General features: G+C 33.5%; 1 protein-coding gene and 1 long non-coding RNA gene across 8 annotated transcripts in view; one reads left to right on the forward strand and one right to left on the reverse strand.

Annotated features, from left to right (window-relative positions):
- Positions 1-34: 34 nt before the first annotated feature.
- LOC145329350 (uncharacterized) lies at positions 35-2,926 on the reverse strand. Its single transcript, XR_013882875.1, has 5 exons — positions 2,874-2,926; positions 2,014-2,118; positions 1,433-1,481; positions 1,135-1,188; positions 35-225 (listed from the first exon to the last, which is right to left on the reverse strand). It is a non-coding gene; the product is annotated as an uncharacterized LOC145329350 (long non-coding RNA).
- A 9,891-nt stretch (positions 2,927-12,817) lies between these two features.
- Positions 12,818-27,950, forward strand: part of LOC145329352 (uncharacterized) — a 55,897-nt gene continuing 40,764 nt past the window's right edge. For 3 of the 7 annotated variants that reach the window (XM_080173414.1, XM_080173417.1, XM_080173420.1), the window contains exons 1-6: positions 12,819-13,154; positions 13,707-13,772; positions 19,937-19,974; positions 20,509-20,584; positions 26,234-26,319; positions 27,202-27,269. In XM_080173414.1, coding sequence (XP_080029540.1) covers positions 26,253-26,319; positions 27,202-27,269 — 135 coding nt within the window. In that variant the 5' untranslated portion in view covers positions 12,819-13,154; positions 13,707-13,772; positions 19,937-19,974; positions 20,509-20,584; positions 26,234-26,252. Of the gene's footprint in view, positions 13,155-13,706; positions 13,773-19,936; positions 19,975-20,508; positions 20,585-20,686; positions 20,729-20,909; positions 20,987-26,233; positions 26,320-27,201; positions 27,270-27,950 lie in introns of those variants that run through there. The other 4 variants (XM_080173419.1, XM_080173421.1, XM_080173416.1 and 1 more) reach the window with 3 other exon arrangements.

Here is a 27,950-nt window from a genome sequence, read left to right on the forward strand (position 1 = left end):
AAAATCTACATGCTTAAAATGCTTTTACGGATATTCTGATAACGATTTTTATGACTTTATAGATCCTACCCTAATTATAGAATTCTTTGTTTTTAAAAAGTTAATAAGCCAATAAATTATTATTTTGTTCTAAATAAACAATTGGTACATGCAAATGATAAAAATTATTAAAAATTCTGTGGAGGTTTCCATACCACACGTTCCTCCATTTCTAAGTTGCGGGTTCTGAAATATAAAATAAAAAATAAGTTAATAGTTATTTATCGCATCGTATTATTATTAATTTATAGCATTCCACGGTTATAAAATTGAAAAATTATAAAATTCCAGTTTTGGTAGACACTAAGTGGCCAAAGACCCGGGCTACCAAAACTGGTATTGATAATTTAATTTAATTTTATTATTTTAAGAAAATTGCCTGGAATACAATACGATACATGATTTTTCAGTATGGCTTAGAACCGGTTCTAATCCAGCGGTCATTCGTTGGTTTTGAAGTCATACTGGAAAATGGGATAATAAAGAAAGTTACTCAAAATTCACCATGTGTTCGAGGGCATTAGAATACCGCTGTTATTTTTATAACAACATTATCTTATTTGTTGGCTCAAAATTTTGGTTCCTTATAGTTTACTTTAATTAGTTTGATCAAACCAGTGGTGTCTAACCTTTTTAACCAATAATTCTAACCTACAGAAATGTTAATTCTGTTTTTTTAATTGGAAGTGTACATATGTAATTGTTTTCATTGTCTTACCCCTTAATACCCCAGGAATTTATAGACCACCACCTTGTTTGGTTGGTATTCTCCTTCGATTCAAAGTGATAATCTAGAGGCCATCATCCGCTATTATTGGGATGCAATACCTAAACACCGAGGGATATAAGGTTAAGTAGCATCCAACAGACAACCAACCCATTGATTGCATGATCGTTGCATTGTCTGAAATAATAAGTTTCGCCAAGGCATTCTCCCTACTCTTTCTATTAGTGTCACGTGCCAGATATAGCAGCAATAGGTACCATTTTAAATGTCTTTAGTAAGATTTGGTTTGGACCAAGCTCGAACCCGACAGCAAGAAGGGCCGCTATCCTATACACCAAGTGCCGCAGGTATAGAAATATTAACCTTACCTGGACTATGACTGTTACGTGCTGTTGTTGTTGGTTTCCTCCACCAGTTTCTCCCTAAACAAACAAGCATGACTAAAAGGAGAGACGGCGAAGCCTAACACGTTATCTTATTTGTTGGCTAAAAAATATAGGTATTTTTATTGAATTTTGATTGGTTTTTTAATTAGTACAGAGTGTCAATACTTTTCAACCATAATTTTAATGTACAGAGTGGATAATTTTGTTTATCATCATTGGATATAAATTCACAAACACACCCACACACACAATTCCTATCCCTTGAGATCTATGTACTTACAAGAGAAGGAAGTAAAACATCTGAAACCAAGGGTCCAAGTATACTATATCTAAATAAAGTTTACAATCATTTAAATTAGAGCTATAAATAAAGATAACAACATCCATAAAAGCGAAGCTCTGAAACGGTAGGACAAACGAACATTAACACTTGTAGGGTGTCAGAACTAAATAATCAGGATATGAATATATATAAGTCGAAACAATATTGTAAGTAAATTTGTTGAAAATCTGCTTAAATACAGGATGTTGTTTAATGACATACTCACATATTTAGGACTTGATAAAGAGATGCCTAGCTTATAACATTGTACTTTGTTGTTAAAGGGATCAGTATTAAAAAATCAGATAAATCGGATACTTTTATCACATAAAAAGTAGTCTAGTCATTGATAAAAACTTTGTTACATTTAAAACATTAAAACAAGGTTTTAAAAAAAAAATATATGTGTGATATTAATATGGCCTACAACCAGTAAAACTCTACTATTCACAGTTAGGATTTCCAGAAATAGGTTGTGCAACCAAAGGATTGGTTATTAATCAGGTATATGTATAAAGAAATAAAGGCAATGAATATACACGATATATGAAACCAGTCCATGAGCAGAACTTGTTAACAGCAGCAACACTGTGAAAATGAGCAAGGTACTTCTACAACAACACATTACAAGCATGGTTCTCAACCTAGAACAAATAAAGGTTTGTCCAGAACAAGGATGCCAAAATCCACAACTGGCAAATTCAGAGAGAGAGGGGACAATGGGTTGTTTATTACACTAGTCCCCAAACTTTTATAAATTATAATAACGTTTTCTTGTTCGTTGGCCTAACAACTTTGGGGACTATAGTGAATTTTGATTGGTTAGTTCATTAGATTTAGTGTTCATACGTTTCCACCACTGATTTAAATCTACAGTAGGGGTAATTTTGTGTATCATTATTAAGGATGTATTTCAATTTATCGGCCATTGTCTCATTTAAGTGATTTAAAAAGCAGAATTTCAGTGGTCATACATGAAGAATGAATTAGAAAAGAAGATAATGACCGATAAATTGATGTACATCCTCAATAATGATAAGCAAAATTATCCCTTCTATGGATTACAATTCGCGGTTAAAACATATACATACATTTTTGTATCTGCGAAAAAAAATTTATAATACGATGCGATAAATAACTATTATTGATCACATCGTATTATAGACAGCTTTTCAAGAAAATCAAAATTTAAAGTTTAAAACCAGTTTTGTTAGCCCCGATTGGCCGAAGATCCGGTATAACAAAACTGCTATTGATCTTTTTGAAGGTTTTTTATTTTAATATTCGTGAAAAATAGCCAGTCATACGATGCTATACATGATTTTTTAGTTTGGCTGAGAACCGGTTCTAATCCAGCGGATATTAACTGGTTTCGAAGCCAAACTGGTAAAATATTTACCTGGTGCTAAAAATTGTCTGTTATCTATTTAAAATGGCTGTAATATAACAACTAAAAAATTTAGAACCATTCTTTAGAAAAGCAAATTTTAAATTTCATTTCTAAATGAAATATTTTCGAGTTTTACTATGTTATCATATAACCAGGGTTCTTAAGGGATAACTCATTGAAAGATAAGTTAATACAATTAATAGAACGATAGAATTATTGGTTGATAGGCATTGACACTACAAGTTTTTGAGAAATGAATAAGATACCGAAGTTAAAAATAATTTGGTAGCAGTAATTAATTTACATTCCATTGTCTCCTCCCTCCCTGTTTCTAGGGGATACAACAATTAAAAAAGCTTTGATTTTTTATTGTTGAAATAACAAGGATGATAAATCCATAAAAGCGAAGCTCTGAAATTGAAAGACAAACAAACATTAACACTTGTAGAGTGTCAGAACTGAATTAGCAAAATGTTATTCATTATGCTGTTTAAGGCCATACTTACATTTTTAGGACATTTTATTATAGAGATGCTTCGCTTATTACATTGTACCTTGTATTCCAAAAATCAGATGAATCGGATAATTAAACATACAAAAATTTCTTGTCAAAAAAGTGAAAAATAATAGAATATTTTAAATGGACGTACAGACTTTCTGGTGACGATTATAGAGTTGCTGCGCTTTCTAACAAAAAGAGCTTACCGTTACAGACGGACCGACCCTAATTATAGAAAAGCTTCGCTTTTAAAAAGGTGAATTTATCTCTCTAAAATATCTTTAGACTTTACCTATTTCAATTTTGGATGCAATCCGGTCGATTTAAACAATTGAGTCATAGATCTAAAGGGATAAGACAAGAGCTAATAAATTGATGTTCTTCCCAATTATTATCAACAAAATTACCCCTTCTGTAGATTAAGATTAGTGATTGAAAAGTTTTTACACTACACGTTTAAAACCAACCAATTAAAATTCAATAAGAGTAGACAAAGTTTTTCATAAAAATAAAAAAAATAAAAAAAATATTTCTAAGAGGATAATACCCAACTCACAAGTTATGCTAACTGATGAACCACTATGATTTTCCTTTAAAGTTTAGCTTCAATTAGGTCCTTATAAGGTTTTTAACTATTTTTGGGGAGGGTGCCACCACCTAGGCAACCTGCCAAGATAAATTGCCCCTAGAAAAAAAGATTTTGAAATTTACTGAAATGTTTGATTAAGTTGATTTATCTATTTTATAGAAGCATGACAATTAATTTTTAAAAGCGAAGCTTTTCTATAATTAGGGTCGGTCCGTCCGTCCGAGATAGATAGCTTTTATTCATTAATTTGGGCATGTTAGAATTGTCCTATCGATTTCAAACTTTGCAAGATGATTCCTGTAGTAGTTAGGTACGATTTAGAAAGCGTAGCAACTCTATAATCATTACCAGAATGTCCGTATGTCCATTTTAAACTTGTTGATTTTTCTACTTTTTTAACAACAAATTTTTATGTCATCTAATTATCCTTTTGATCTGATTTTTGGTATATTGATTCCTGGGACAACAAAGAACAACATTATAAGTGAAGCAACTCTATAATCAAGTCCTAAAAATGTAAGTATGTCCGTAAACGTTATCCTGTATCAAGCAGTTTTTCAACAAATTTACTTACGATTTTGCTTCGACTCTTATACTTTTATATTCTGATTATTCAGTTTAGACACTATACAAGTGTTAATGTCCGTTTGTCCTACCGTTTCAGTGCTTCGCTTTTATGGATGTTGTCATCCTTGTTATTTAAAGATTTATTTCCTAAATTATTGGGAAAATTTTACTTTTTCGAATAGACAAACCCTGTGCATTGTTTAATTGAAAGGCCATTATTACAAACTATAACATGTATTTCATGTATATCATGGTTCAGAACTGTTTCAATCTTGTGGAGGTATATGTCTTTTGATTTTGGGCAGTTTTTATAAAACTTTGGGTACTAGTATAATTTACAGTCCATTCTATTAGTTTTTATATTTATAAAAAAAGTATTTTCTTCATTTTTGATAGATTATAGAAAATACAGACGGATCTTTTCTGATTAATTTTCATCATAATTTTATAATTATTTTTCCTTTAATTCAAGATTTTTCCAGATTTTTTTTCATCTTTTCGAATGAGAGAATAGAACGATGTCTGTCTGTCTGTACGTCTGTCCGTCCGTCCGTCTGTCACTTAAGATCTCGGTAACCACTAAACCGATCGGATTCTACTCTTCAGGGTACATACCTATTGGTCTTGTGGTGGTTTTAAGTTATTTTCTTAGGGGGTTGGACACCCTCAACCCCACCAAAAATGAAAATTTCCCTTTCCCCCCCTAAAATTTTTTTTTGTCAGATACTTCAGAATAAATGGCAGCACCAGAAATACTTATTTTTTTAAATCACCTCTTGGGGCGAAGCCGCTAGTTTATCACAAAGTAACTACAATCACGTTTCCCCAAAAACGTGTCTTACGGGCAAACGGACTGACAGATGGACAGACGGCTGGACATTTCAAATAATCGAGTAACCTCGCAACTATTACAAATCTTTATACTTTTTACTAGTTTAAGGTCAAGGAAGGTTTTAGGCTGCTGGGCGTTAGGGTTGCGACAACCTTCAAGGAAATAGTAACAACTATCTCCCCTCCCCCACAAAGAAAACTTATTTAACTACACTGTGTTTTTTTTTTCATGGAGTAAAATTATTTAACCCACTAAACATTGACAGAAGTTATTGGTTTGTTATATAAAAATTACATGATCAGTAATTTTGTTTCTGTCTGTCTGTCCCAAAGAATATCATTAACCGCTGAACTGATATGGTTCTCTTTTTCAGTGTAGTTTTTCATGGTTAATGGGAAGGTTTATAGCTATTTTGGGGATAGGTAACACTAAACCCCCAAGAGAAATTGACCTTAGAAAAAAATGATCCCTCCCAAGTTTTTTACTTTAAAAAATATAATTGAAAATTTTAATTTCCTCTAGAGGCTTTGAGGGGTGGAGCTATCAATAATACAAAGTAGAACGATGTCTGTCCGTCTGTCTGTCTGTCTGTCCGTCCGTCCGTCCGTCCGTCCCTTAAGATCTCGGTAACCACTGAACCGATCGGACTCTACTCTTCAGGGAATATACCTACTGGTCCTGTGGTGGTTTTAGGCTATTTTCTTGGGGGTGGGCCACCCCTAACCCCCCAAAAAACAAAAAATCCCCCCCCCATTTTTTTGTTTGAAGAAGATTTCCTTGCTCCTTTTACGTATTTCGCCAAATTATTTTTTTATCACCTCTTGGGGCAAAGCCCCTAGAGGCTAGTTTTGTTATAAAGGAAACCAAAATTTTGTAATGTGTACACAAATATTATGCTTAAGAAAATGACTTCGACAAAACTGAATTAATTAAGTCTTTTTTTAATTAGTAAAATTGGTAAATTCGCTAAAATCTGCAGTTGGACCCTTTCAACCCCTTCCATTCCGGGAGAAAGGGAACATCAGGCAGTTTTTACACTAGTCCCCAAAGTTTTATAAGAACATTGTCTTGAAATTTGGAATGGTTGATTCATTAAGTTGAGTGTCCAAACATTTCAACCACTAATAGTAATATACAGAAGGGGTAATTCTATTTATCATCCTTTTGAATGTACATTAATTTATTGGACATTGTCTTATCACTTTAGATCCCTTCATTGTATTAATTGTATTTTAAGGTGGGGTGATTAATAAGGATTCCTAATACATTGAGGTATAAAGGACACTAAAAATATCAAAGAAATCTTAATATTTTTATATCTATATAGAAAAATAAGGATATATGTTTGTCTGTCTTTACCGAAGTATCTCGCTAAACGCTGAACCGATATGGTTCTCCTTTCAAAATAGATTCTCATAGGTTTATAACTATTTTGGGTTAGGTTAAGACCACCCTTCAAAGAGAAATCGACCCTAGAAAATAATGACCCCTACCCCCAAAAAAATAAAATTACCACCCTCTAGTTCAAGTGCCCCTAAAGGTCTCTAGGGGCGTATCCGCTGGTCACATTTCGCTAACCTCTAAACCGATTAAATAATATAACTTATGGTTTTAGGCTATTTTTATGAAAAGGTGAAAGAAGGGTGACAGAGGGTGGTACAATAGCGATGAAACAGGCATTTACAATGGAATGACTGTGTACAAAAAAAAGAGGGATTCAGTTTATTTAATTAAACTGCTATTCATATTTCTTAGAATATAAATCGGAAGAAACAATTATCTATCTATTTATCTATCTACCTATCAACTAATATTCTATATATCTAACTATCTATCTAATTATCTATCAACTATCTACTTATATTATGTATACACTATCTATCTATCTATCGACTACCTAATAGTCAACAAATGGATGGATTAGATAGATATATAGCTTATTTGATAAATTGGATAAATATTGGTCAGACAGATTAAAAGAAAAACTAATAAATTTATAGATAAATAGCAACAGAGGCGTGAATATTGGGGTGGATACACCCCCTTCACCCCTCTGATGCACCCATTAAATAAGCCAAGAGGGGTGGGAGGTAAAACCCCCTTTTAACTTAAATTATGGTGTAAAAATAAATTATCAATCAAAAGATTTTTTCTTGGGTGTCAAAAATCGTAAAAGTATGTCAAAATAACCCAAACACAGTGCACGCCACTGAATTGGCAGTCATAAATCTATTGCTATTATTATTGCGCTAATTATGAACATCATTATCCTTGTTCTAATCCTATTGTATAAAGTAGTAAGTTTTTTTTGTCTATAGCTTAAGATCTCAATAACTACTAAACCGATTGGGTTCTCTAAATTTAAGGCTAATTTTATATAGATCCTTTGATGGTTTTAGGCTATTATTTTTAAATTTAAGTCTTTGAATGGTTTAAAGCTATTTTTATATCCTCTCTCTGCCCCTTCGATTACAGAGCTACTAGAGCTCTAGTCCTATTATATAAAGTGGTAAAAACATTAAAAACATTTAAAGTGCCAGTAGAGGCCTCTTGGGGCGTGGCCGCTAGTTATGTATATAAAGTAGTAATTTTTTTGTCTATAGCTTAAGATCTCAATTACTGCTGAACCGATTGGGTTCTATATAATAGGCAAATTTTACATAGATCTTTTGATGGTTTTAGGCTATTATTTTCAGATTTAAGTCTTTGAACGGTTTTAGGCTATTTCTAAATTCATTCTCTATTTTCTAGTCCTATTATATAAAGTAGTAAGGTTTTTTTGTCTGAAGCTGAAGAACTCAATAACTGCTGATCCGATTGAGTTCTCTTTTTTTCCCATAAGTTCAGGTATGGTTTCAGATAGGGTTGGGCCGGATATCCGGTGTGGCCGGATATCCGGCCGGATACCGGATATTGAAACTAACCGGCCGGATATCCGGCCACACCGGATATACGGATACCGGATATTGAAGCTATCCGGCCGGATATCCGGCCACACCGGATATCCGGATAATGAAACTATCCGGCCGGATATCCGGTCACACCGGATATCCGGCCCAACCCTAGTTTCAGACTATTTTATTTATAGATATAAATATTTTCTAAATGTTTATATATATCTTTCAATCTAATAGTTTATATTGGTGCGCTCCTTTTGGAAATAATTGGTTCTTGTTATAAATGTATATTATAATAAAAGTACAACTCCTAATTTAATTCGTGGTAGAGTCGGAAGGAAGGAAGCGCAAAAAAGCGCTAATGTCTGTGTGTCAGTGTGTGTGTGTGTGTATGTGCGTCAGTGTGTGTGTGTGTGACAGTGTGTGCGTTCGCGCGTTTATTCGTCGTATGACTAAATTTTCCGAAAATGTGTCCTTCGATTCTGGTGGCTTTGGGCGGTTTCCTTAAATTTATTTCACCAAATATAATCACAGTATAATATGTAAATGCCATACCCTGTTATTTTATTGTTATTTTGTTATCTATATTGACGCTGAAACGTTTTTCTCTTCTCCCCTCTGTGGCCTTGAATAACGTCGAAATTAACGGAATAGATGGTTCTTTGAAACTGCTAAAAAAAACTTACTGGTTTTGTATGATGATTCCTAGATCAATTAGATATAATCTTCCTAGCGTAGCAACTCTATCAAGTATAATCATTATCAGAAAGTCCGTACGTCTAATTTTATACATATTGATTTTGACACAAAACATTTTTTAATCATAGAATTATCCCTTTTATTTATTTGTTTAAATTTGGATTCCTAGGGTAAATGGGTACAATGAATCGTATTGAAAGTACTGACCGTTTGTGTTTATGGTGTATGTGTGTGTGGGGGGCGGGGGGTTATGTCAGATGACCCAAAAAGACGTCTTTACAGATAGAGAGACTGACAGACAGACAGACAGACAAACAGATAGACTGACAGACCATCAAATTTTGAAAAATATTTATTTTTATTTTATTTGCTAAAATAATTGACAGCCAATAAAATAAGGATAATGCCCTCTCTCTCATTTTAACCTTCTTTCTTTTCTCCCTCACTATCTCTCTCTCTCTCTCTCTCTCTCTCTCTCTCTCTCTAATCTCAGCACGACTATTCCAATTGGTTTTTCTCATTTTTTTCTTTCTCCTTTCGCCCTTTCTCTCTTTCTCTCCCTCTCCTTTTTTCTGCTTATATATACTCCCTTTTGTGTAAATAATTTCGGACAATATCTATAATACAAAGCAGAACGATGTCTGTCTGTCTGTTTGTCTGTCTGTCTGTCTGTCTGTTTGTTTGTCTGTCTGTTTGTTCGTAGCGAAGGATCTCGCTAACCGCTGAATCGATCGGGTTCTCCTTTACAGGGTAGCTTCTCATAGGTCAAGGGAAGGTTTCTTGGAGGGTGGGACACCCACAACCCCCCTAAAAAATGAAAAATACCCACTCCCCCCAATTTTTCTTTTTCTTTTTAAAACTAAAATTAAGATAGTGGAGTGGACTAACCCCCCCCCCAAAAAAAAAAAAAAAAAAATTTCCCCCCCCAAAAGAAATTTTTTTTTTACATTTTCATTTTAAATCTAAAATACGAAAATTTGGTTTGATCAAACCTCTTGGGGCCCAAGACCCTAGAAGCTAGGGGCGAAGCCGCTAGTTTGTATAAAAGTGACTTGATCTCTGTGTGTCTGTATGTATCAAAGAATCTGGCAAACCGCTGAACCGACAGGTTTTCCTTTACAATGTAGTTTCTCATTGCATTGGTGTGAAATAAAAATATGGGGGTCTAATTCAACCCCCTACCACCTCAAGTGCCCCTAGAGGCCTATAATACCATGTTTCTAAGTAGATAAATGTATGTATGTCTACCTGTCATTATTTATATAATAAATGTATGCCTTATAAGATCTCTTTATCGGCTGGAAGGATCATTCTACAATTTTATATCTGTTCAGGGCAGGTTTTAGGTTATTTTAAGATGAAAAAATAGCCAAAAACATACCTGTTTTACAGTGAGATAATTTTTTTAAAAAATTTTGTCTATAAAATTTCTGAAACAAACCGAATGTACCGTCATTCAATGCGCGAATACGCCCTTCAAAAAAACTTTGAAATCTATTTTTTTTTTCGATTATGATTTATTAAACTCAAACTTTTTTTTACAAATATAAGTTATCAAAAAATGTTTTTATACTCATTTTTACTTTTTTATTAATATTAAATCTTTATTTAGACCACACTAGTGCCAAAGTGGCCCCTTAATCCAGCGGTAAATCCTCTTTTTCCTTCCATGTTACGCCAAAAATGCGTCACATCCACCCCTATTTTCCTTTCTGCCCCCATGTACTTTTTTCGCTCTAGTTACCCCCCCCCCTCATCTCCCCCTCTTATGATGATCTACCTACCTCCCTCTCTTCCCCGGATATTCAGGGTCAAACCATGAGGGGGGGGGGGGGGCAGTGTTATGTTATCTATCTATCTATCTGTGTGCTGACTATCTATCTATCTATCATTCTTCTAACTATCCTCACTCAGGGCCAATGTTCAATGTTACGCTAGGCCTAACGGTGTTCTTTCTCTCTCTCTCTCTCTCTCTCTCTCTCTCTCTCTCTCTCTCTCTCTCTCTCATGTGAGGGGGGCGGGGTGGGGTGAACCATTGCGTGCAGGGTTGCCTTTTTATCTTATCGTCCTTGTATAAAAGTAACAGGATGTCTATCTGTGTGTGTCTGTTGCTTAAGATCTAACTAACCGCTGGACCAATATGGTTTTCCTTAATAATTAGGCTTCTTATAGGTCCAGGGACCTTAAATTTGTTAGAGGTTGTTTTTAAGTGTTTTATGATGAAATACCCCCTTAAACCTTGTATACCCCCATGATAGGAAGTAGGTTTTAGGCTACTTGGATTAATGTAAAATCTTTACCAGGCAAGGCCTTTTTTCATTATAAATGTAAGGAAAGGGGAGGGGGCATAACCCCCAGCCTTTTGAGGCATTTCACCTGCCTTGGGTCAATGGTGGATGCTAAAAGTAAAGATCTAAAACCAAATGCATATGGTAGAGGGGGTGTCAAACTCAACACCCTCTGAAGTAATGAATTTTGGACTGCTTTCCCCTTTTTCCTTTGTTCAATGCCTGAAAATGCCCCTTTCAAAATGTAATAAGTAATTGATAAAAAGAAATAACATAATATCTTACTTTATATTTAGTATTTACATAATAAAATATGAATATTTATTGATATAATATTTTTATATTTTGATCTTCATTTTCTTTACACTTATGTAATTAAAATAGTTAGATATTAAAAAATTCAAGTATGGCTTCGAAACCGATTAATAAATTAGAACCTGTTCTCAGCCATACTGAAAAACCATGCATTGTTTTGTATTATAGACAATTTTCTCCGAATAACAAAAGAAAAATCATAATATTGATATCAGTTTTGGTAGCCCGGGCCTTAATTTCTTTTGTTTAACAAAACTAATCTATTAAACAAAATGCATTATAATTAATTTACAAGGCAAACACTTTTTTCTTTGGGGGGGGGGGGGGGTTACATTAAAAACCCACCCCACCTCCACCTAAGAAAAAATAATTAAAAAGATCATAACAACACTATAATTTCTAAAAGATAATTTTAAGTTATCAAAAGAACTTTTTCCCCCTTTAGGCTTTCAAAAATATTTTATTGAACAATTCTAGGATAAAAAGGCAACCCTGCTTCATAGGGCCTACATTAGTGTTGACTTACGCTATGATATAACAGAACCCAGTAATAAAACCATCAAGATCAAAGCTAGCTTTCTAGAAATATTTTTACAAAAATTTACCGTCATTCACAGTTTTAGACAAAGATTTTTTTAGTGAAGTTTTAAAATGTTAAATATAGCTGACTTTTAAGAGCAAGAGTGAAAAATATCGTTCTTTCAGAGGGGTTAAAGCCCTCTAGGCAACACCGTACGTCACAAAAATACGCAAGAATAGATAGATAGATAGAGAGAAAAATACCAATCAGAAATTATAAGGATAGATAGATAATTTTAACTGAAAAAAAATGTATAAAAAAATAAGATTTTGTTTAATATTTTACTGGGTTTTTTTCTTTATATTTTATTTATAATAAAATATTTGCGTATATTTGCGTATGTGTTCGTTTGTGTGTGTGTGTGTGTTTCGTTATATCTCCGTTATATAGGGCTTACACTTTTCACCCCTCTCCCCTTCTCATCAGGCTTTTTCCACATATATAGAGGGGGGGACAGGGGGGGGAGGTGTTACTTTATATGGTTCTTAGTAATATAGTGAGAGATGGGGTGTCTCGAAAAAGCCTTCAAAGGGGGGCTTGGGGAGCTTTTTCTCCCTTCGAGGTGACAGCTTTTGAAAATTTAGGAGAGAGAGGGGGCGGGATGGTTGTTGAAGGATGGGAGAGGGTTAAAATCTGTGTGGATGATGATTAGGACAGGTTGTCTGGCTGGGGTGCAGGGGGGTGAGATCTTATATCCAGTTCATCCTTAAGCTGCGCCGCTATAACAACTGGTTATAGGTTCTATACCTAGCCATATAAAAAATAAACAAGAACACACGTTTTGCAAAGGGCTAAGCATCCCTTTGATGAAAAAATAGTGTGATAAAAAAGCAGCGCCTTTGAAAATTCTAAATTTAATAATTTTGTGAAATTATATTGCTTTGTACTGTCCTTTTGGTTTGGTTTGACCCTTTGGTGACGACCCAATACAAACAAGGACAAAACTACACTGTAGTACAGCAGTGGGAAAAGTGATTTTGCAAAATTATAACTGTGTTTTACTTTTGGTGATTTATTTTTGAAAGTGAGTAATCTGCATTTTTTTCGATTTACTTGCCAGATGGGACGTCTACGCTTTTTTTATTTTATGGGAATAAAATAAGGGGTCGGGGGGGGGGGGGTATACACCCCTTTACCCTAACCCTTGGACATCTACGCCTGCCTTTCTTAGGCTATCTTTTTTTTATCAATAGATAGTTTTTTAGGCGTATTTTTTTTTTGGGGGGGGGGAGTATTCTCTTCCATTATCATTTCCAGGGAGGTGTGAACCCCTAGAGATGAGAGGGGGTGGGGTGAATAAACAAATTTACCACCCCCCCCCACCCTCCAATAAAATTGTCCAGTTTGGGTTTGTATATTGCCCTAGATTTTTTTGTCAGGATTGTTTGGGTGGGATTAAAAATAGGGCTTTCCCTCCCCCTCCCAAACCAAAACATATGCACGCCTCTCAAATTTTATTAAACCACCAAAAAAAAAAAAAGATTGCACATTTTACATAAAAATAAAAACTGCACCCTATATTTTTAAAAGAAAATTGTGAAAATTCTCAATGAAATGTGATTTTTTTATCTTTGAGGTGATTTGAGGAGAATAATTCTAATGTTTTGGATGAATTAGTGATTTTTATAATTCTTATTTACAAGTGAGTATTTTTTTTCACAGTAGCGCAGTTTCTCTATGGTGTGAGTATATGTCCGTACGTCTGTCAGTCATACCATTAAATACCATTTTATAACACTAATGTATAATAATGTCATATTCAGTGATTTATAGACATTTCATCAGAATGGGGAGGGAGGGGACATTTGGCTGTTTATTACACTAGATACCAAATTTGTATAAAAACTTTATCCTATTCGTTGGCTTAACACTTTTAGGGACTTTTAAGTTGTCAGTTTAAGTTGAGTGTCCATACGTCTTAACCGATAATCGTAAACTACAGAAGAGATAATTTTGTGTATCATAATTGGTAATGTACATCAATTTATCGGCCATTGTCCTTTATACCTTTAGATCTCTGCATTTCATGTTAAAAATCATATTTAAAAACTGTTGTATAAAACTCCGTTGTTTTCTATGTTCTTGTTGCTGCGCTAATTTTAGACATACTTGTCCTTGTTTCTGGAGAAAAGCAGATGATTTCCCCTGAAAGTGTCTAGTCGAGCACAGAAACCCCTTCTTCCCTTATTTTGAAATAAATAGAAAAGAAGGTGTCCTATGTTTTGGGATTTAAAAAATAACTAATCGGTGCTTTTAGTCAGTAGTAGATGTAAAGTTAAAAAACAAATAAGTTGGTTTTAAGGTACAACGCAACAAAAAAGAAGAAAATTGCCATTATGAACAAAAAAAGTAAGATCTTTAATTTGAACCTTGCTTTTTTAATTCTCTTGAGTAATCATTGAAAAAATCTATTTTCTTGAACCCCGGTGAATAAAACTTCGAACTTTGGGAGCTCGTCACGAATGGGTTAAAAAAATCACAAAAGTTAGGACACGTTCTTTATTGAGAAGGAAGAGGGCAATTGGTGTGTTATTGTTTTAACTTGGGCTGGGTTAGGTTAGGTTATATTGGGTTCAGTGTAGCCCTGCAGGGTTAGGACACCGCAGATATAGGCCTCACTTGGGGGGCTTCTGTGCTTGCTGGGATTTTGGGGTAAAGTGCCGAAAAATTAATCATTTCATATCAAAAATATTATTTTTAAACAGATTATCATAATTGAATTAAAACTGTATTTTTCTAAGAATTATTTTTGAGATTTAATTATTTTTATAAATAGTGAAACAATCGATATATTTTATTACTTGGTTGGTTCACCAGATTTTTACGTAATCTGATAAAGTGATGCTCGCAGCTGGCCAAATACAGCCCCCTTTACATCATCCCCTACCCTCCTACTTAGAATGAACTGCCCAATAAAGGAGATCAATATTAGCAAGCTAACAAGCTTTCTATCTTTAAATCCAGGGATCTAAAGGGGTAAGACAATTGCCTACAAATTGATAAACATCCCCAATAATTGTACTCATACTGTAGATTACAATTAGTGGTTGAAACGTTTTGACACTCAAATTAAAATGAACCAACCAATCAAAGACCAAAGTCTCCAAAGTTGTTAAACTAACGAATAAGAAAATACTACTTTAAAACTTTGGGGACTAGTGTAATAAACAGCCCAATGTCCCCTCCCTTCCGGCTTTAAATATATGATTCACATTTGAATTATTACAGTTATATTAATGCAAAAAGTTTAAGCAATGATGAAATCATTTCATTTCAAACAATTTTAAGCAATTTTAAAACCTTTTCTCCTTATAATATAAAATGATCAAGGCTTTAAATTTATTGATATTTAACTATTTTATCCATTTATCAACTACTAGCGGCTGCGCCCCTAGCATCTAAGGGCTCTGGGGACAGAAGAATACCCCAAACCATCACTTAACACTTAAATCTAAAAATAAAATAGCCTAAACCAATCCTGGAGCTTATGTGAACCTCCCCTAACATGGAGAAATCAATCAGTTCAATAGTTCTCGAAATCTTAAGCTACAGACATAAAACCTTATTACTTTATATCAGTCTTTTGGTTCCTTGTGCTTTTAGGTGTCTACCTAATCTAATTTTGTTGTAGATTTTTTTAGTGTGATAAATTTTTCTTTTAATATGAGTAAGTTAGCCTACCTATTGTTTTTAAAGTAAAATAGATTAAAACCTGCCCGGGATTAATGCATAAAGCCTTACAAAAATTGTAGTTCCTATCCTAATTTGGAAAGGTTGGCCTATCCTCCTTCCAAAAGTATAAATAATACAGAGAGGGAGGGTCCGAAACATTGGGCTGTTTGTTACATTAGTCCCCAAAGTTTTATAACAACGATTTAGTATTCGTTGGGTTAACAACTTTGGGGACTTTTCTTGAATTTTGATTGGTTAGGATATTTAGTTGAGAGACCACTAATTGTAGTCTTCAGAAGGGGTAATTTTGTAAAGGATCATTGGGGATGTACATCAATCTATCGGCAATTGTCTTATTTCCTTTAGATCCATGGTTATATAAGAATCATAACAAACCAACAAATCCTAAATTTGACGTGTTATTTTATGTTTTATTAACAAAAAAAATTTAGGGACATAAAGTGATAAACAATGGATTATACCTCTTCTGTAGATTGCAATTAGTGGTGCAACATTAGGACATTCAACTTAATGAACCAACAAATCATAATTCAATAATAGTATCCAAAGTTGTTAAGGCCACGAAAACGTTATTATAATAATTTGGGACTAGGGTAATAAACAGCCCAATTCTTCACTCATGGTTTTAATAACAAAAATTGATTTTTTTTCTAAAAATAAAAAATTCATTGTTTACACATATTAGTGAAATTGGAATAAAAAAAAATGCACTTACACACAAATTTTTATGACTTGCAGCGAGAAAAAATGCATTTTTACCAACACACACACAAAAACACACATACACAAACACACACAGAAACACAAACGCACACACAACCAGTAAAACGGGTAATATGCATCTCCCGCTGCTGAAAGAACCAAATATGTACACTCACACACACACACACACATACATATACACGATTCACACTTCTTCTGAATGAAGAGTAAGTTAAGAATTGATTTTAATGTTAAAAAAATAAAATGAAAAAAAGTTCTTCAATTCAAACCAATTAATATCTGCTGGATTAGAACCGGTTCTCAGCAATGGTGAAAATTCATGTATAGCATTGTATTATAGATAATATATTAATCCATATTATATTTTTTCAAGTAGAAAATAACATATTTAAATTTTTTTTGCTTTTAGTAGTTTTTAAAATTTTTATTTCTTTGCTCTGAGCGTCTACTGTCCCCACCCTTATTTTTATTTATAAATTTCTTTGTTTGGTTGAAAAGTTTGTTCACTTTCATTATGAAACCATCCTAATCAAAATTCAATAATTTAGGTTCTAAAATTTAGGTTATGGAGTTAGCGAATAAGATTTGACAAAAGTGTAATTTACAGTAGAATGTCCTCTCCCTTTGTGTTTAATTGGTTAATATCTAAAAAGGGAGGGAAGGTACAATGCATTATTTATCACACTAGTCCCCAAGGTTTTAAAGTAGTGATTTCTTATTAATTAGCTTAACAACTTTGAGAACTTTAACAGAATTGTGATAGGGTGTTTTATTTGGTCGAGTGTCCAAACATTTAAACCACTATTTATAATCTCCGGGTAACTTTGTGAATCATCATAGGGGATGTACATCAATTAATCGACCATTGTCTTATTCCCTTGATATCCCTGTATTGAACCTAAACTGTATTGAAGAGGTGTGTGTATGTGTGTGTGTGTATGTGTGTGTGTGTGTGTGTAATATGTAAAAAATAACGGACACACATAGATTCTCCTCCTCTACTCCTCTACGGTTCATTGGAGGTATGGATAGATAAATGTAATACAAAAATTTACACTCTCACTTAAAATACATGGTTGAGCACTGAACCCCCTTCCCCCGCTTATATACATAGTAGCTTGATGTCTGTCTGTCCGTCTCGGTAACCACTGAACCAATTGGATTCTACTCTTCAGGGAATATACCTACTGGTCCTGTGGTGGTTTCAGGCTATTTTCATGGGGGGTGGGACACCCACAACACCCCCAAAAACAATAAAATCCCTCCCCCCCCCCTTTTAAAAAAAAATGTTATGGTTTTTGCACCAGAGGTTCTGAATTCTATTTTTTTAAAATTACCTCTTGGGGCAAAGCCCCTAGAGGCTAGGGGCGAAGCTGCTAGTTTACATGAAGTATTAGGATGTCTGAGTGAGGGTGTGTAGCAAAATATCTCGCTAACCAATGGTTCTCATTTACGGTAAAGCTGCTTATTGGCTCCGAGAGGGTTTTTCCCAAGAGATATCGTCCTTGGCAAATCCCCCCCCCCCCCAATAAAATGTAGTTTTTATTTTAAAAAAACTAAAATTGAATAAGAATTTATTTTGCTAACAAAACTGATATTAGTTTTGTGTCTATAATACGATGGTTTATATGATTTTTCAGTATGGCTAAGAACTGGTTCTATTCCATCGCATATTAATCGGTTTCGAAGTCAAAACTTAAAAAAAAACAAAAAATTTAAAAATCTTTTTTTGTTTGATTATTTACATATCGTTTTTTCCTTAAAGTTATGATACTACTAAGACCGCTATATATAAATACTAGCGGCTACGCCCCTAGAGGCCTCTAGGGGTACTTGAGGTGTGTGGGAGAGGTATTTGACCCCCCCCCCCTTTATTTTAATTTTCAGTTTTAAAAAGAAAAGTAAAAAAAATTAAGGGGGATTTATTTCTCGTGGCCAATTTCCTTGGAACGATGTGGTGCCCTTATCAATGATAGTTATAAACCTTCCCAGGACCTATGAGAAGCTACATTGTAAAAGTAGAACCATATCGATTCGGCGGTTAGTAAGATACTTTGGTACATACAGACAGACACACACACAGATAGACATCCTGTTACTTTTATATGTGGAAGGCAGCGTAGCAACTAAAACTTTATCCCTCCAAAAACTGAAATATATATCCTATAATCCTATATTTACTTTTGGATGTTTGTCTGTGTAACCATTAAAATTTCAATAACTGCTAAGTCGTCAGGTTTAAAGTTTTTAACGCGATTTTTTTGTTTGGTACTAGTTTTACGCTATTTTAGTTTAACTTTAATTACAAACATAATTTTAAAGGACATAATCGTCTGTTTTGTCATCTAAAAACCTGAATTGATTCATTATTTAATATTTTATTAAATAGTTCTTCTTTATGCCTAACATCTAACCACTACACAAGGGGAATTTTTTTTAACATCATTGGGGGGATATACATTAATTATTACTCATTATCTCTTTTAAAAAAATTGTTTTATTTAATAAACTAAAATAAAATTAAAAATATTAGTTTTAAAACAAAGATATTTTTATCAAATATTTTTCCTATGAAAATACAGGGATCTTAAAGGATAAGACAATGGACAAAAAATTAATGTATATTCCCAATAATTGTAAAAAAATTGAACATTCTGTTTCTTAAATTATTGGTTGAAAAGTTTGAACGTTAATTATTTTATAAAGAACCAATCAAAAATCAATATAAGTACCTAAAGTTTTTAAGCCAACGTATAAGATAAAGTGGTTATAAAACTTTAAGTACCGGTGTACTTTACAGACAGGACTCATGTTTTAAAAATAATATAATTATTTTAAGTAGCTTTTTATTATGGAATCTTTTAAAAACTTTTTCAAGTTTGTCCTTTATGAAGTATACCCGGATTTTTAGTAGCGAAGCTACTTTAAAACTCACTTTGTTTGTCTGTCAGTCATTCCATACAGCTAGGTGGAAAATATGGTATATTCAGCTGCTATTGAAGATAGACAGCTGAAATTTTTAGTGAAGATTCCAATGACATAGGCGCATATAGTCTGTCTGACTTTCGGTTATGCTTAAAAAGTTTTTCAAGTTTGTCCTTTAGTAAATTCTAGAGTTGGGGTACCCCTGACCACATGTATTTTTGGTTTAAAAGAGAAATTGTAATAATTCAAATTTACATACCGGCTTTCTTGTAAGAGTTGTATAGAAATGATACGCTTTCAAAATTGTACCTTACAGTTACAGGAATCATTATGCCAAATTTGAAAACGATAGGACAATTATCACCTGCTTACTACCAAAGTTTTAAATCCAGCGAGTAAGAAAATCTGTTTATAAAACTTTGGGTACCAGAGTCCCCAATGAATAATTTCATCTCTGTATTTCAGGCTTGTGTGTACTGTGACGGCAGATTGTTGAATTCTCCAGGGAAAGGGATTTTTAACATCAATTATAGAGTAGCTGCGCTCAATATGGATTTATTATTACTTGGATGTTACACCAGATTTTCATGTACAAAAATACCCCTATCCTCTACCCTCCTACTGGATATATGAACTGACCAATAAATGAGGTCCATATTAGCAAGCTAAATTGACGACATAAATTATCCCTGTCCTAATATCCACGTATCCTATATTTATTTATACAATAATAGTTATTCTTTATCGCATTGTATTATAGACATCTTTCCTTGGATATCAAAATACAAGAATTATAAAATTAAGTAAGGCTGAAGGCCTGATCTAACAAAACAAAGTATTAATTTTAAGCTTTTTATTTTAATATTCGTGGAAAATTGTCTATAATTTGATGCTATACATAACATTTTAGTATGGCTGAGAACCGATTCTAATCCGGTGGATATTAATCGGATTCGAAGCCACAGTGAAAAAGTCTAACAGAGGGGTGTCAATATTGAATGTTATCTATCCCTTGACCGTTTTGTCGACTCATTTGTAGATCAATAATGGCCTCCCAGTGAAAACCAGTTCTACACACCCCTAGCCTCTAGGTCAACATTTATATTTATAAAGGTAATTATCATAGATAGATAGATAGATAGATATGTAGTTAGATAGAAAGATAGATAGATATGTAGATAGATAGATAGTTGGCCTCCCAGTAAAAACCAGTTCTGCACACCCCTAGCCTCGAGGTCAACATTTATATTTATAAAGGTAATTATCATAGATAGATAGATATGTAGTTAGATAGAAAGATGGATAGATATGTAGATAGATAGATAGTTGGCCTCTCAGTGAAAACCAGTTCTACGCACCCCTAGCCTCTAGGTCAACATTTATATTTATAAAGGTAATTATCATAGATAGATAGATATGTAGTTAGATAGAAAGATAGAAAAATAGTTGGCCTCCCAGTGAAAACCAGTTCTGCACACACCCCTAGCCTCTAGGTCAACATTTATATTTATAAAGGTAACTATCATAGATAGATATACCAACCGATATGGTTCTCCTTTACAATGTAGTTTCTCATGGGTCCTGGAGAAGTTTATATAGAGAAATCGTCCCTAAATTTCGTTTTCTAAGAACGATTCCTCTGCTACGTATAGTTCGGGAGCTACGTGTTTAAATGTCCAAACTGACTTAAAACTTGAATTGCGAGTAAAGTTTGGGACATTTTATCACTTAGCCCCTAGATTATTTGTAGCACAGGAACCGTTCTTATATTTCCAAAAATGAGAGTTCATAGCGGTTCTAACGGTATGCGTTTCTTCTATTAACACAAGTCGCGCAATTTCAATTTTTAAAATCTACGCATTTTTTTGCACACCCTTTAGATCAACTAAAAGAAAGATAGATAGAAAAAATTTGGATAAATGTTTTAAATTTTATTATGAGTAGATCTTAGATTAGTAGTTGATTAGATACAAAGGAAAAATAACAAATATGCCTGTATAGCTTCCAAAAAAGTCAATATCCGCTGGATTCGAACCGGTTCTGCGCCATACTGAAAAATCATGTAGCGTAGTATAAAATTTTTCCACGAATAATGAAATATAAATCATAATACTAGAACTAATCTTATAATTTTTCGTTTTACTCTCCGCGGAAAGCTGTCTATAATACGATGCAATAAATAACTATTTTTTTCCAGTTAATTATAGATTAATAAATATTTAGTATTCTATTACATTCTTATATTACTTATCTGTAGTAGCGAAGCTACTCTATTATAATATCCGTCTGTCCGTCCGTTATCATGAAAAAATTTAGAATCACAAATTTTCTTTAGCTCTTATTTAAGATAGACGGCTGATTTTTTTTGTGGTGAATCATTTGACAATAAAGCATATCTTTGTCTGTATGTCTGTCTTTGATACTACGGTGTAATTTTTTTTGTTGTGAATATTTCTCTGGTAGATGTGCAAATGCATAACTATGTCATTCCGTAATTATGATTATTTTCATTCTTGTTTTATGAATGTTTTATTTTTAATAGCACAAAACTTCTCTATCCTATCCTACTATTCTACTACGTATATAAAGTAGTAAGAGTTTTTTTTATCTATAGCTTAATAACTACTGTACAGATTGGATTCACGTTATTAGGTATGCTACACAAAGGTCCTCTGATGGTTTTGGGATATTTCATTATTTTCAGATTTCCATCTTGGGATGGTTTTAAGCTATTTTTTAGCCCATATTTACCCCTTTAAATACAGAGTCCCTAAATTCTAGGGGCAAACCCACTAGTAATGGATTCTCGCATACCCTGATAAATTGTTTCTCCAGTTGGCTTATATATCAATAACCCCATCCCACCCTTATTACTTTACACAAGCCCCTCTCCTGAACACGGAGAAACGTATTGACCAATAACTGAGGACTATATTAGCAACCTAAATTGGCAACAAACATCCCCATGTCTTAATTTCCACGTATTATAATCCATTTTCTCGTATTCATTCGAATCCGGTGGATAGGAACTGGTTCTCATCCATACGAAAAAAGTATGTTTAGCATCGTATTATATCCAGCTTTCTACGAATATAGAAATGTACAATCATAAGATTAAAACCAGTTTTAATCTCATAATTGTACTTTCTATATCCGCGGAAAGCCGTTTATTATACGATGCGAGAAATAACTATTCTCTCTAAAGAATACAATTTATGCAGGGATTTTGAGGGATAAGACAATGGAGGATTAATAAAAGTACCCAGCGAATGGGAAAACTTGTTTATAAAACTTTGGGTACCAATATAATTTTGTGTCCAATGTCCCCTCCCTCCCTCCCTTGGTTAATATGTTAAAATTATAAAATAGTCTGAAATATAAGCACGAAATTATTATACTTAGAACTTAAGGAAAAAGGAATAAGCAATAAATCTATAATACAAAGTAGAACGATGTCTGTCTGTCAATTTGTACCGAAGGATCTCGGTAACTGCTGAACCGATCGGGTTCTCCTTTACAGGGTAGTTTCTCATAGGTTCCGGGAAGGTTTATAACTATTTTGGGGGAGGGTACCACCTCCCTCCCAAAAGAATTTTTTTTACGAATAGAGACTTCAACGCAACATAGATAGGTATCGTAGAGACTTGAAAAAAAACACATTTAAAGTGCCACTAGAGGCCTGATGAGGTGTAGCCACTAGTTTTATAAACCCGGCCACTAATTCGTTGGCTAAAAAATTTTGTATACTTTTATTATAACTTCATTGGTTGGTTAACTAAGTGTCCAATTTTTTACACCAATAATTTTAGTGGCACGTGAGGAGGTGAGGGGGTTGAAGTCGACCCACCCCACTTTAAATTTTAGTTTTGTTTAGTAATTTTTTTAGGGGAGAGTTCTCTTGGAAGAATGGCGCTATCCTCCCCCTAAATAGCTTTAAACCTTTCCCGGTCCTATGAAGAGCTACATTATAAAGAGAACCAAAAAGCTTCAGCGGTTAGCGAGATTTTTTGGTACATACATGGACAGACTAACATACAGATATATAGGGATGACACACAAACACACACACACACACATTAAAGTTAAACTTAATAATCCAAAAGTAGAACACAAAAAAATTGAGAAATGAAATTAAGAGAAATTTTGCAATCATTATTCTTTTTTTTTAGGAAGTAGCGAAGCTTATCTATAGTAAGGGTATATCTGTACGTCCTTCCGTCCGTTGCAATAGTACCCAAAGATTTTTATCGTTATTTTGGGTACTTTGATTGAATTTTTATTAGTAGTTCCCAAACTTTTCATCAATATTTTTGATCTTCAGAAGGGATAGTTTTGTTTATTATCATTTAAGTTGTAAATATATCAATTTATTGTTTAATGTCTAGTCCCTTTAGATCCATGATGTTTTAATATATATAATCGCTGCGCTACGTATGGAAGCAATTTTCCGAGTTTATATTTTCGTTTGCAATTTGAAAATATTTTTATTTGTTGAGATTATTTAGTCAGAATATAATTCAGGGAGGAAGGGAGGGGATATTGGACTGTAAATTATAATGGTTTTCAAAGTTTTGGTATATGGGTACTCTAAATTTGTTTGATTAGTTTGATCAGTGTTTAAAATCGTCCACCAATAATTTTAATTTACAGAAGGAGCAGTTTTGTGTACCATCATTTGGGTTGTAAAATTATTTATCGCCCATGTCTTATCCCTTAAGATCCCTGAAATAGTTAGACTAGCGGAAATTACTTGTCCTAACAATATACACATAAGACTGACAGATAGATAGATAGATAGATAGATAGATAGATAGATAGATAGATAGATAGATAGATAGATAGATAGATAAATAGATAGATAGATAGATAGATAGATAGATAGATAGATAGATAGATAGATAGATAGATAGATAGATAGATAGATAGATAGATAGATAGATAGATAGATAGATAGATAGATAGATAGATAGATAGATAGATAGATAGATAGATAGATAGACCTCCTTGTACATATTCCCATCCATAATTTATTATGCTTCGCTACTTCGGATGTTGTCATCCTTGTTTATATTAAGAATCAAAAGTCAAAAGTTAAGCTTTATTTTTGTTGTATTGACTAAAACAGGGAGGGAGGAGACATTGGATTGTAAATTTTAATGGTACCCAAAGTTTTATAACCCTTTTTCGTTTACTTATAACTTTGGGGTACTTTTATAAAATATTAGTTTTTGGTTTCAAACTATCAGTGTCCAATCTTTTGAACCAATAATTTTAATTTGTCCAATTGGAAATTTTGTTTGTCAAAATTAAGGTTGTTCATCACTTTATCGTCCATTGTCTTATCTCTTACTCAGAAGGAAGTCTTTTAGTACTTCCCTTTTTAACCCCCCCTCCCTTTTTTAATATAACTGTTATAGATAGTTTAAAACGGTTTTTTATAATCATCATCAAATCACAATATTTTTGCCATAAAAAAACGCAGAAATGTCAAAATCATTAGTAGCGAAGCTATCCTTTATTACAATTAGGGGTTTGTCTGTATGTCTGTAAAAAAAATTAGGGATCATAAGGGGTATGACACTGGGCGATAGATTTATCGACAGTGACACTCCCAATTATATCCAACAAAATTACCCGTTAGTTTTGACACTGCGTTTGTACAGTTTAAAACCTAATACTAAGTACCCAAGTTTTAAACTTTGGGTACCAGTAAGATTTACAGTCCAATCATCTCTCCCTGCCTAAAGATAATGAAAGTTGTCATCCTTGTTTCATTTCTATATTTTTTCTAAACTTAATATCCGATTTATTGCCAGGAGCGTAGCTGATCTATATAAAAGAGTCAGTAGGTACGTCTGTGCGAAAAGAAACGTAATTTTCATCCATTTATATAAAGTACTAGCGGTTGTGCCACTAGCATCTAGGGTCTCTGTTTTAAAAGAGGTAGGAAAGGGCAGAAAATATCCTGAAACCATCCCAAGACATAAATCTGAAATAAAAATAGCCTAAAACCACACCAAAGCTTCCCATAAATGGAGTACTTTATCAGTTCAGTATTTATCAAAATCGTAAGCTACTGGCAGTAGAAAAACTTTACTATATATTTAGAAGGATTAAGAAGGATTTGTCTGGAGCTTATGATTTCAATAATAAATGAACTGATTAAGTTCTCCTTTTCAGGGAAGCTTTTCATAGATCCCAGGGTGGATTTAAGCTATTTTTCTGACCTCTTTGTAGACAGAATCCCTTAAAACTAAGAGCTTAGCAACTAGATGATTACAAAGTACATCTCTCTTGGGTACACAACATATGTATTACTGTATTACAATTTCCTGTACTTTTATAACATCTTTCATAATTTATTACAGCTGCGCTACTTATGGAATAATTGTCTTGGTTTTAATCTGTAAAGAAAAACGTCATCCGAATGTACTTCAAAGGAAAACATATTTTGAAAGTTTCCTTTAAACATTATTATGTATGAGATAAACATTTATCCCTATCTATATATCATATATATATATGTATCTATCTATTTATCTATCTATCTATATATCTATCAATCTATCTATCTGTCTGTCCATTTATCTTTTATCTATTTATCTATGATTGACGGTATAAATTTCGTAAGAGATTCTTTTTAAAGAACATAAATATAGAAAATTCGTATGGAAAGGGGAATATTCATAATCCCAAAAAAGTGGGGCTATTTGATTTGAGCACTTAATAACAAGTAAGATTTAAGACAATCTATCTTTCCAGGTTGAGTGATAGCTGCCACATGTACAAGATGGACGCCAGCGGTTACCTCACAGAGACCATTGTCAACTCTATTAACATCAGTGAAGGTAAAAAGTCTTTTAATTTTAATTTGGATGCCTCATGTGGCCGCCAGGATGGCGCCTGTTGCAACCAGGATAGCTCCTGTGGCCACCAGGATTAATGGATCAACAAAAGTTGAATATTTATGCTATTTTAAAATTTTTGTAACCTTGTACCTTTTAAACAAATAAAATAAGAGGCACAAAACCTTACTCTGTAAAATACCCACCCCCCCCCCCTCACTTTTGGTAATAGGGTTAACTTGAAATCATTGATATACATAGGATATAGGGGTTTGCCTAAGGAATTTCACCCCCTTAAATCCAATTCAAGGGGATTGGAAGCTTTAGGGGTATAAATCAGACTAAAGGAGGATGTTTCTTTTTGTCAGTGGGATGGATACATTCCCCTGGGTGTCCAACTCCCTACATAAGAAACATACTCAAAATTCAAACAAGCATCCTTTGATTGGGGAATTAACTAATGAATTAATAAGATACTTCTTCAGCAAACAGAACAAAATAATTGTAGAATTGACTATTATGACTTATTACAAAATTTTTAAGTAATTACCCTACACTATACTAAGGTCCAGTAAAGCATATGTCCATGTCAATGAAGGATTCTATACTAATATACTAGCGGCTTTGCACCTTGCCTCTAGAGGATTCGCCCCAAGAGGTATTGGGAAGTCCTCTTGTATATAGAATCGTTGGTTCATAATTTGTAAAAAAACGAAAAAGAAATTTTCATGTGAGCTTGGCCCCAATTGTGCAGCCTGCTTATTAATTTAGCTTACAAAAAATGGTGTGGGGGGGATTTTTCTCTTCTTATCTTAAGCTTCAGACAGACATGCATACGGACAGACAGACATTGTTCTACTTTGTATATTATATATCTGTGTATAGGTCCTGTAACCCACATGTCCATGTCTGTGAAGGACACCAGCCGAACACCTTACTCCGATGCTACTCAGGTAACAAATGTTATTCAGCAGAGTTGAAAGTTTTGCATAGCTGGACAAAGTGTCTCAAAAATCAGCCATGTGATGTCATAAAAATAAGGAAGATGAGAGGAGAATTGGGAGAGAAAACCCATAAAAAAGAGATGGATAATCCCTCATTTATATGTTAGTTTTAAAGATGATTGTACATATATTGATCAAAATTCAAAATGGTGCTCAATTATTAAATAACTTATAAAAGATTATGATGCAACAGAAATTATAACATAAGTTCTTAATAAAATAAAGTATACTTTATAATCAACCAGCAGCTACACCCCTAGAGGCCTCTAGGTACACGAAAAATTTTCGTGCGATTTCTCTGGAGAGGGTGTTGGCACCTTTCCCCAAATAGCTATAAACCTTCCAAGGACCTCTGATCAGCTATCCTATAAAGGAGAACCATAACGGTTCTGCGGTTGGCGAGATCCTTCGGTACAAACAAACATACAGACATCCTGTAACTTTATTATAAGGATAAACGATAATTTATATAAGAGACTTCGAAACCAGTTAAACTGTTTTTAACCTATTTTTAAAACGTATATAAAAAATATACTATGACACCAGTAGAATCAGACTGCAGAGCCTAAATTTGAATTAAGTCCCCAATAAACTTTTTGGGGGGAATTTAAATATTAATTTTTACTGTTG

The sequence above is a fragment of the Acartia tonsa genome, chromosome 10 (genome assembly GCF_053477335.1).
Source record: "Acartia tonsa isolate MP-2025a chromosome 10, ASM5347733v1, whole genome shotgun sequence".
Lineage (NCBI taxonomy): Eukaryota > Metazoa > Arthropoda > Copepoda > Calanoida > Acartiidae > Acartia > Acartia tonsa.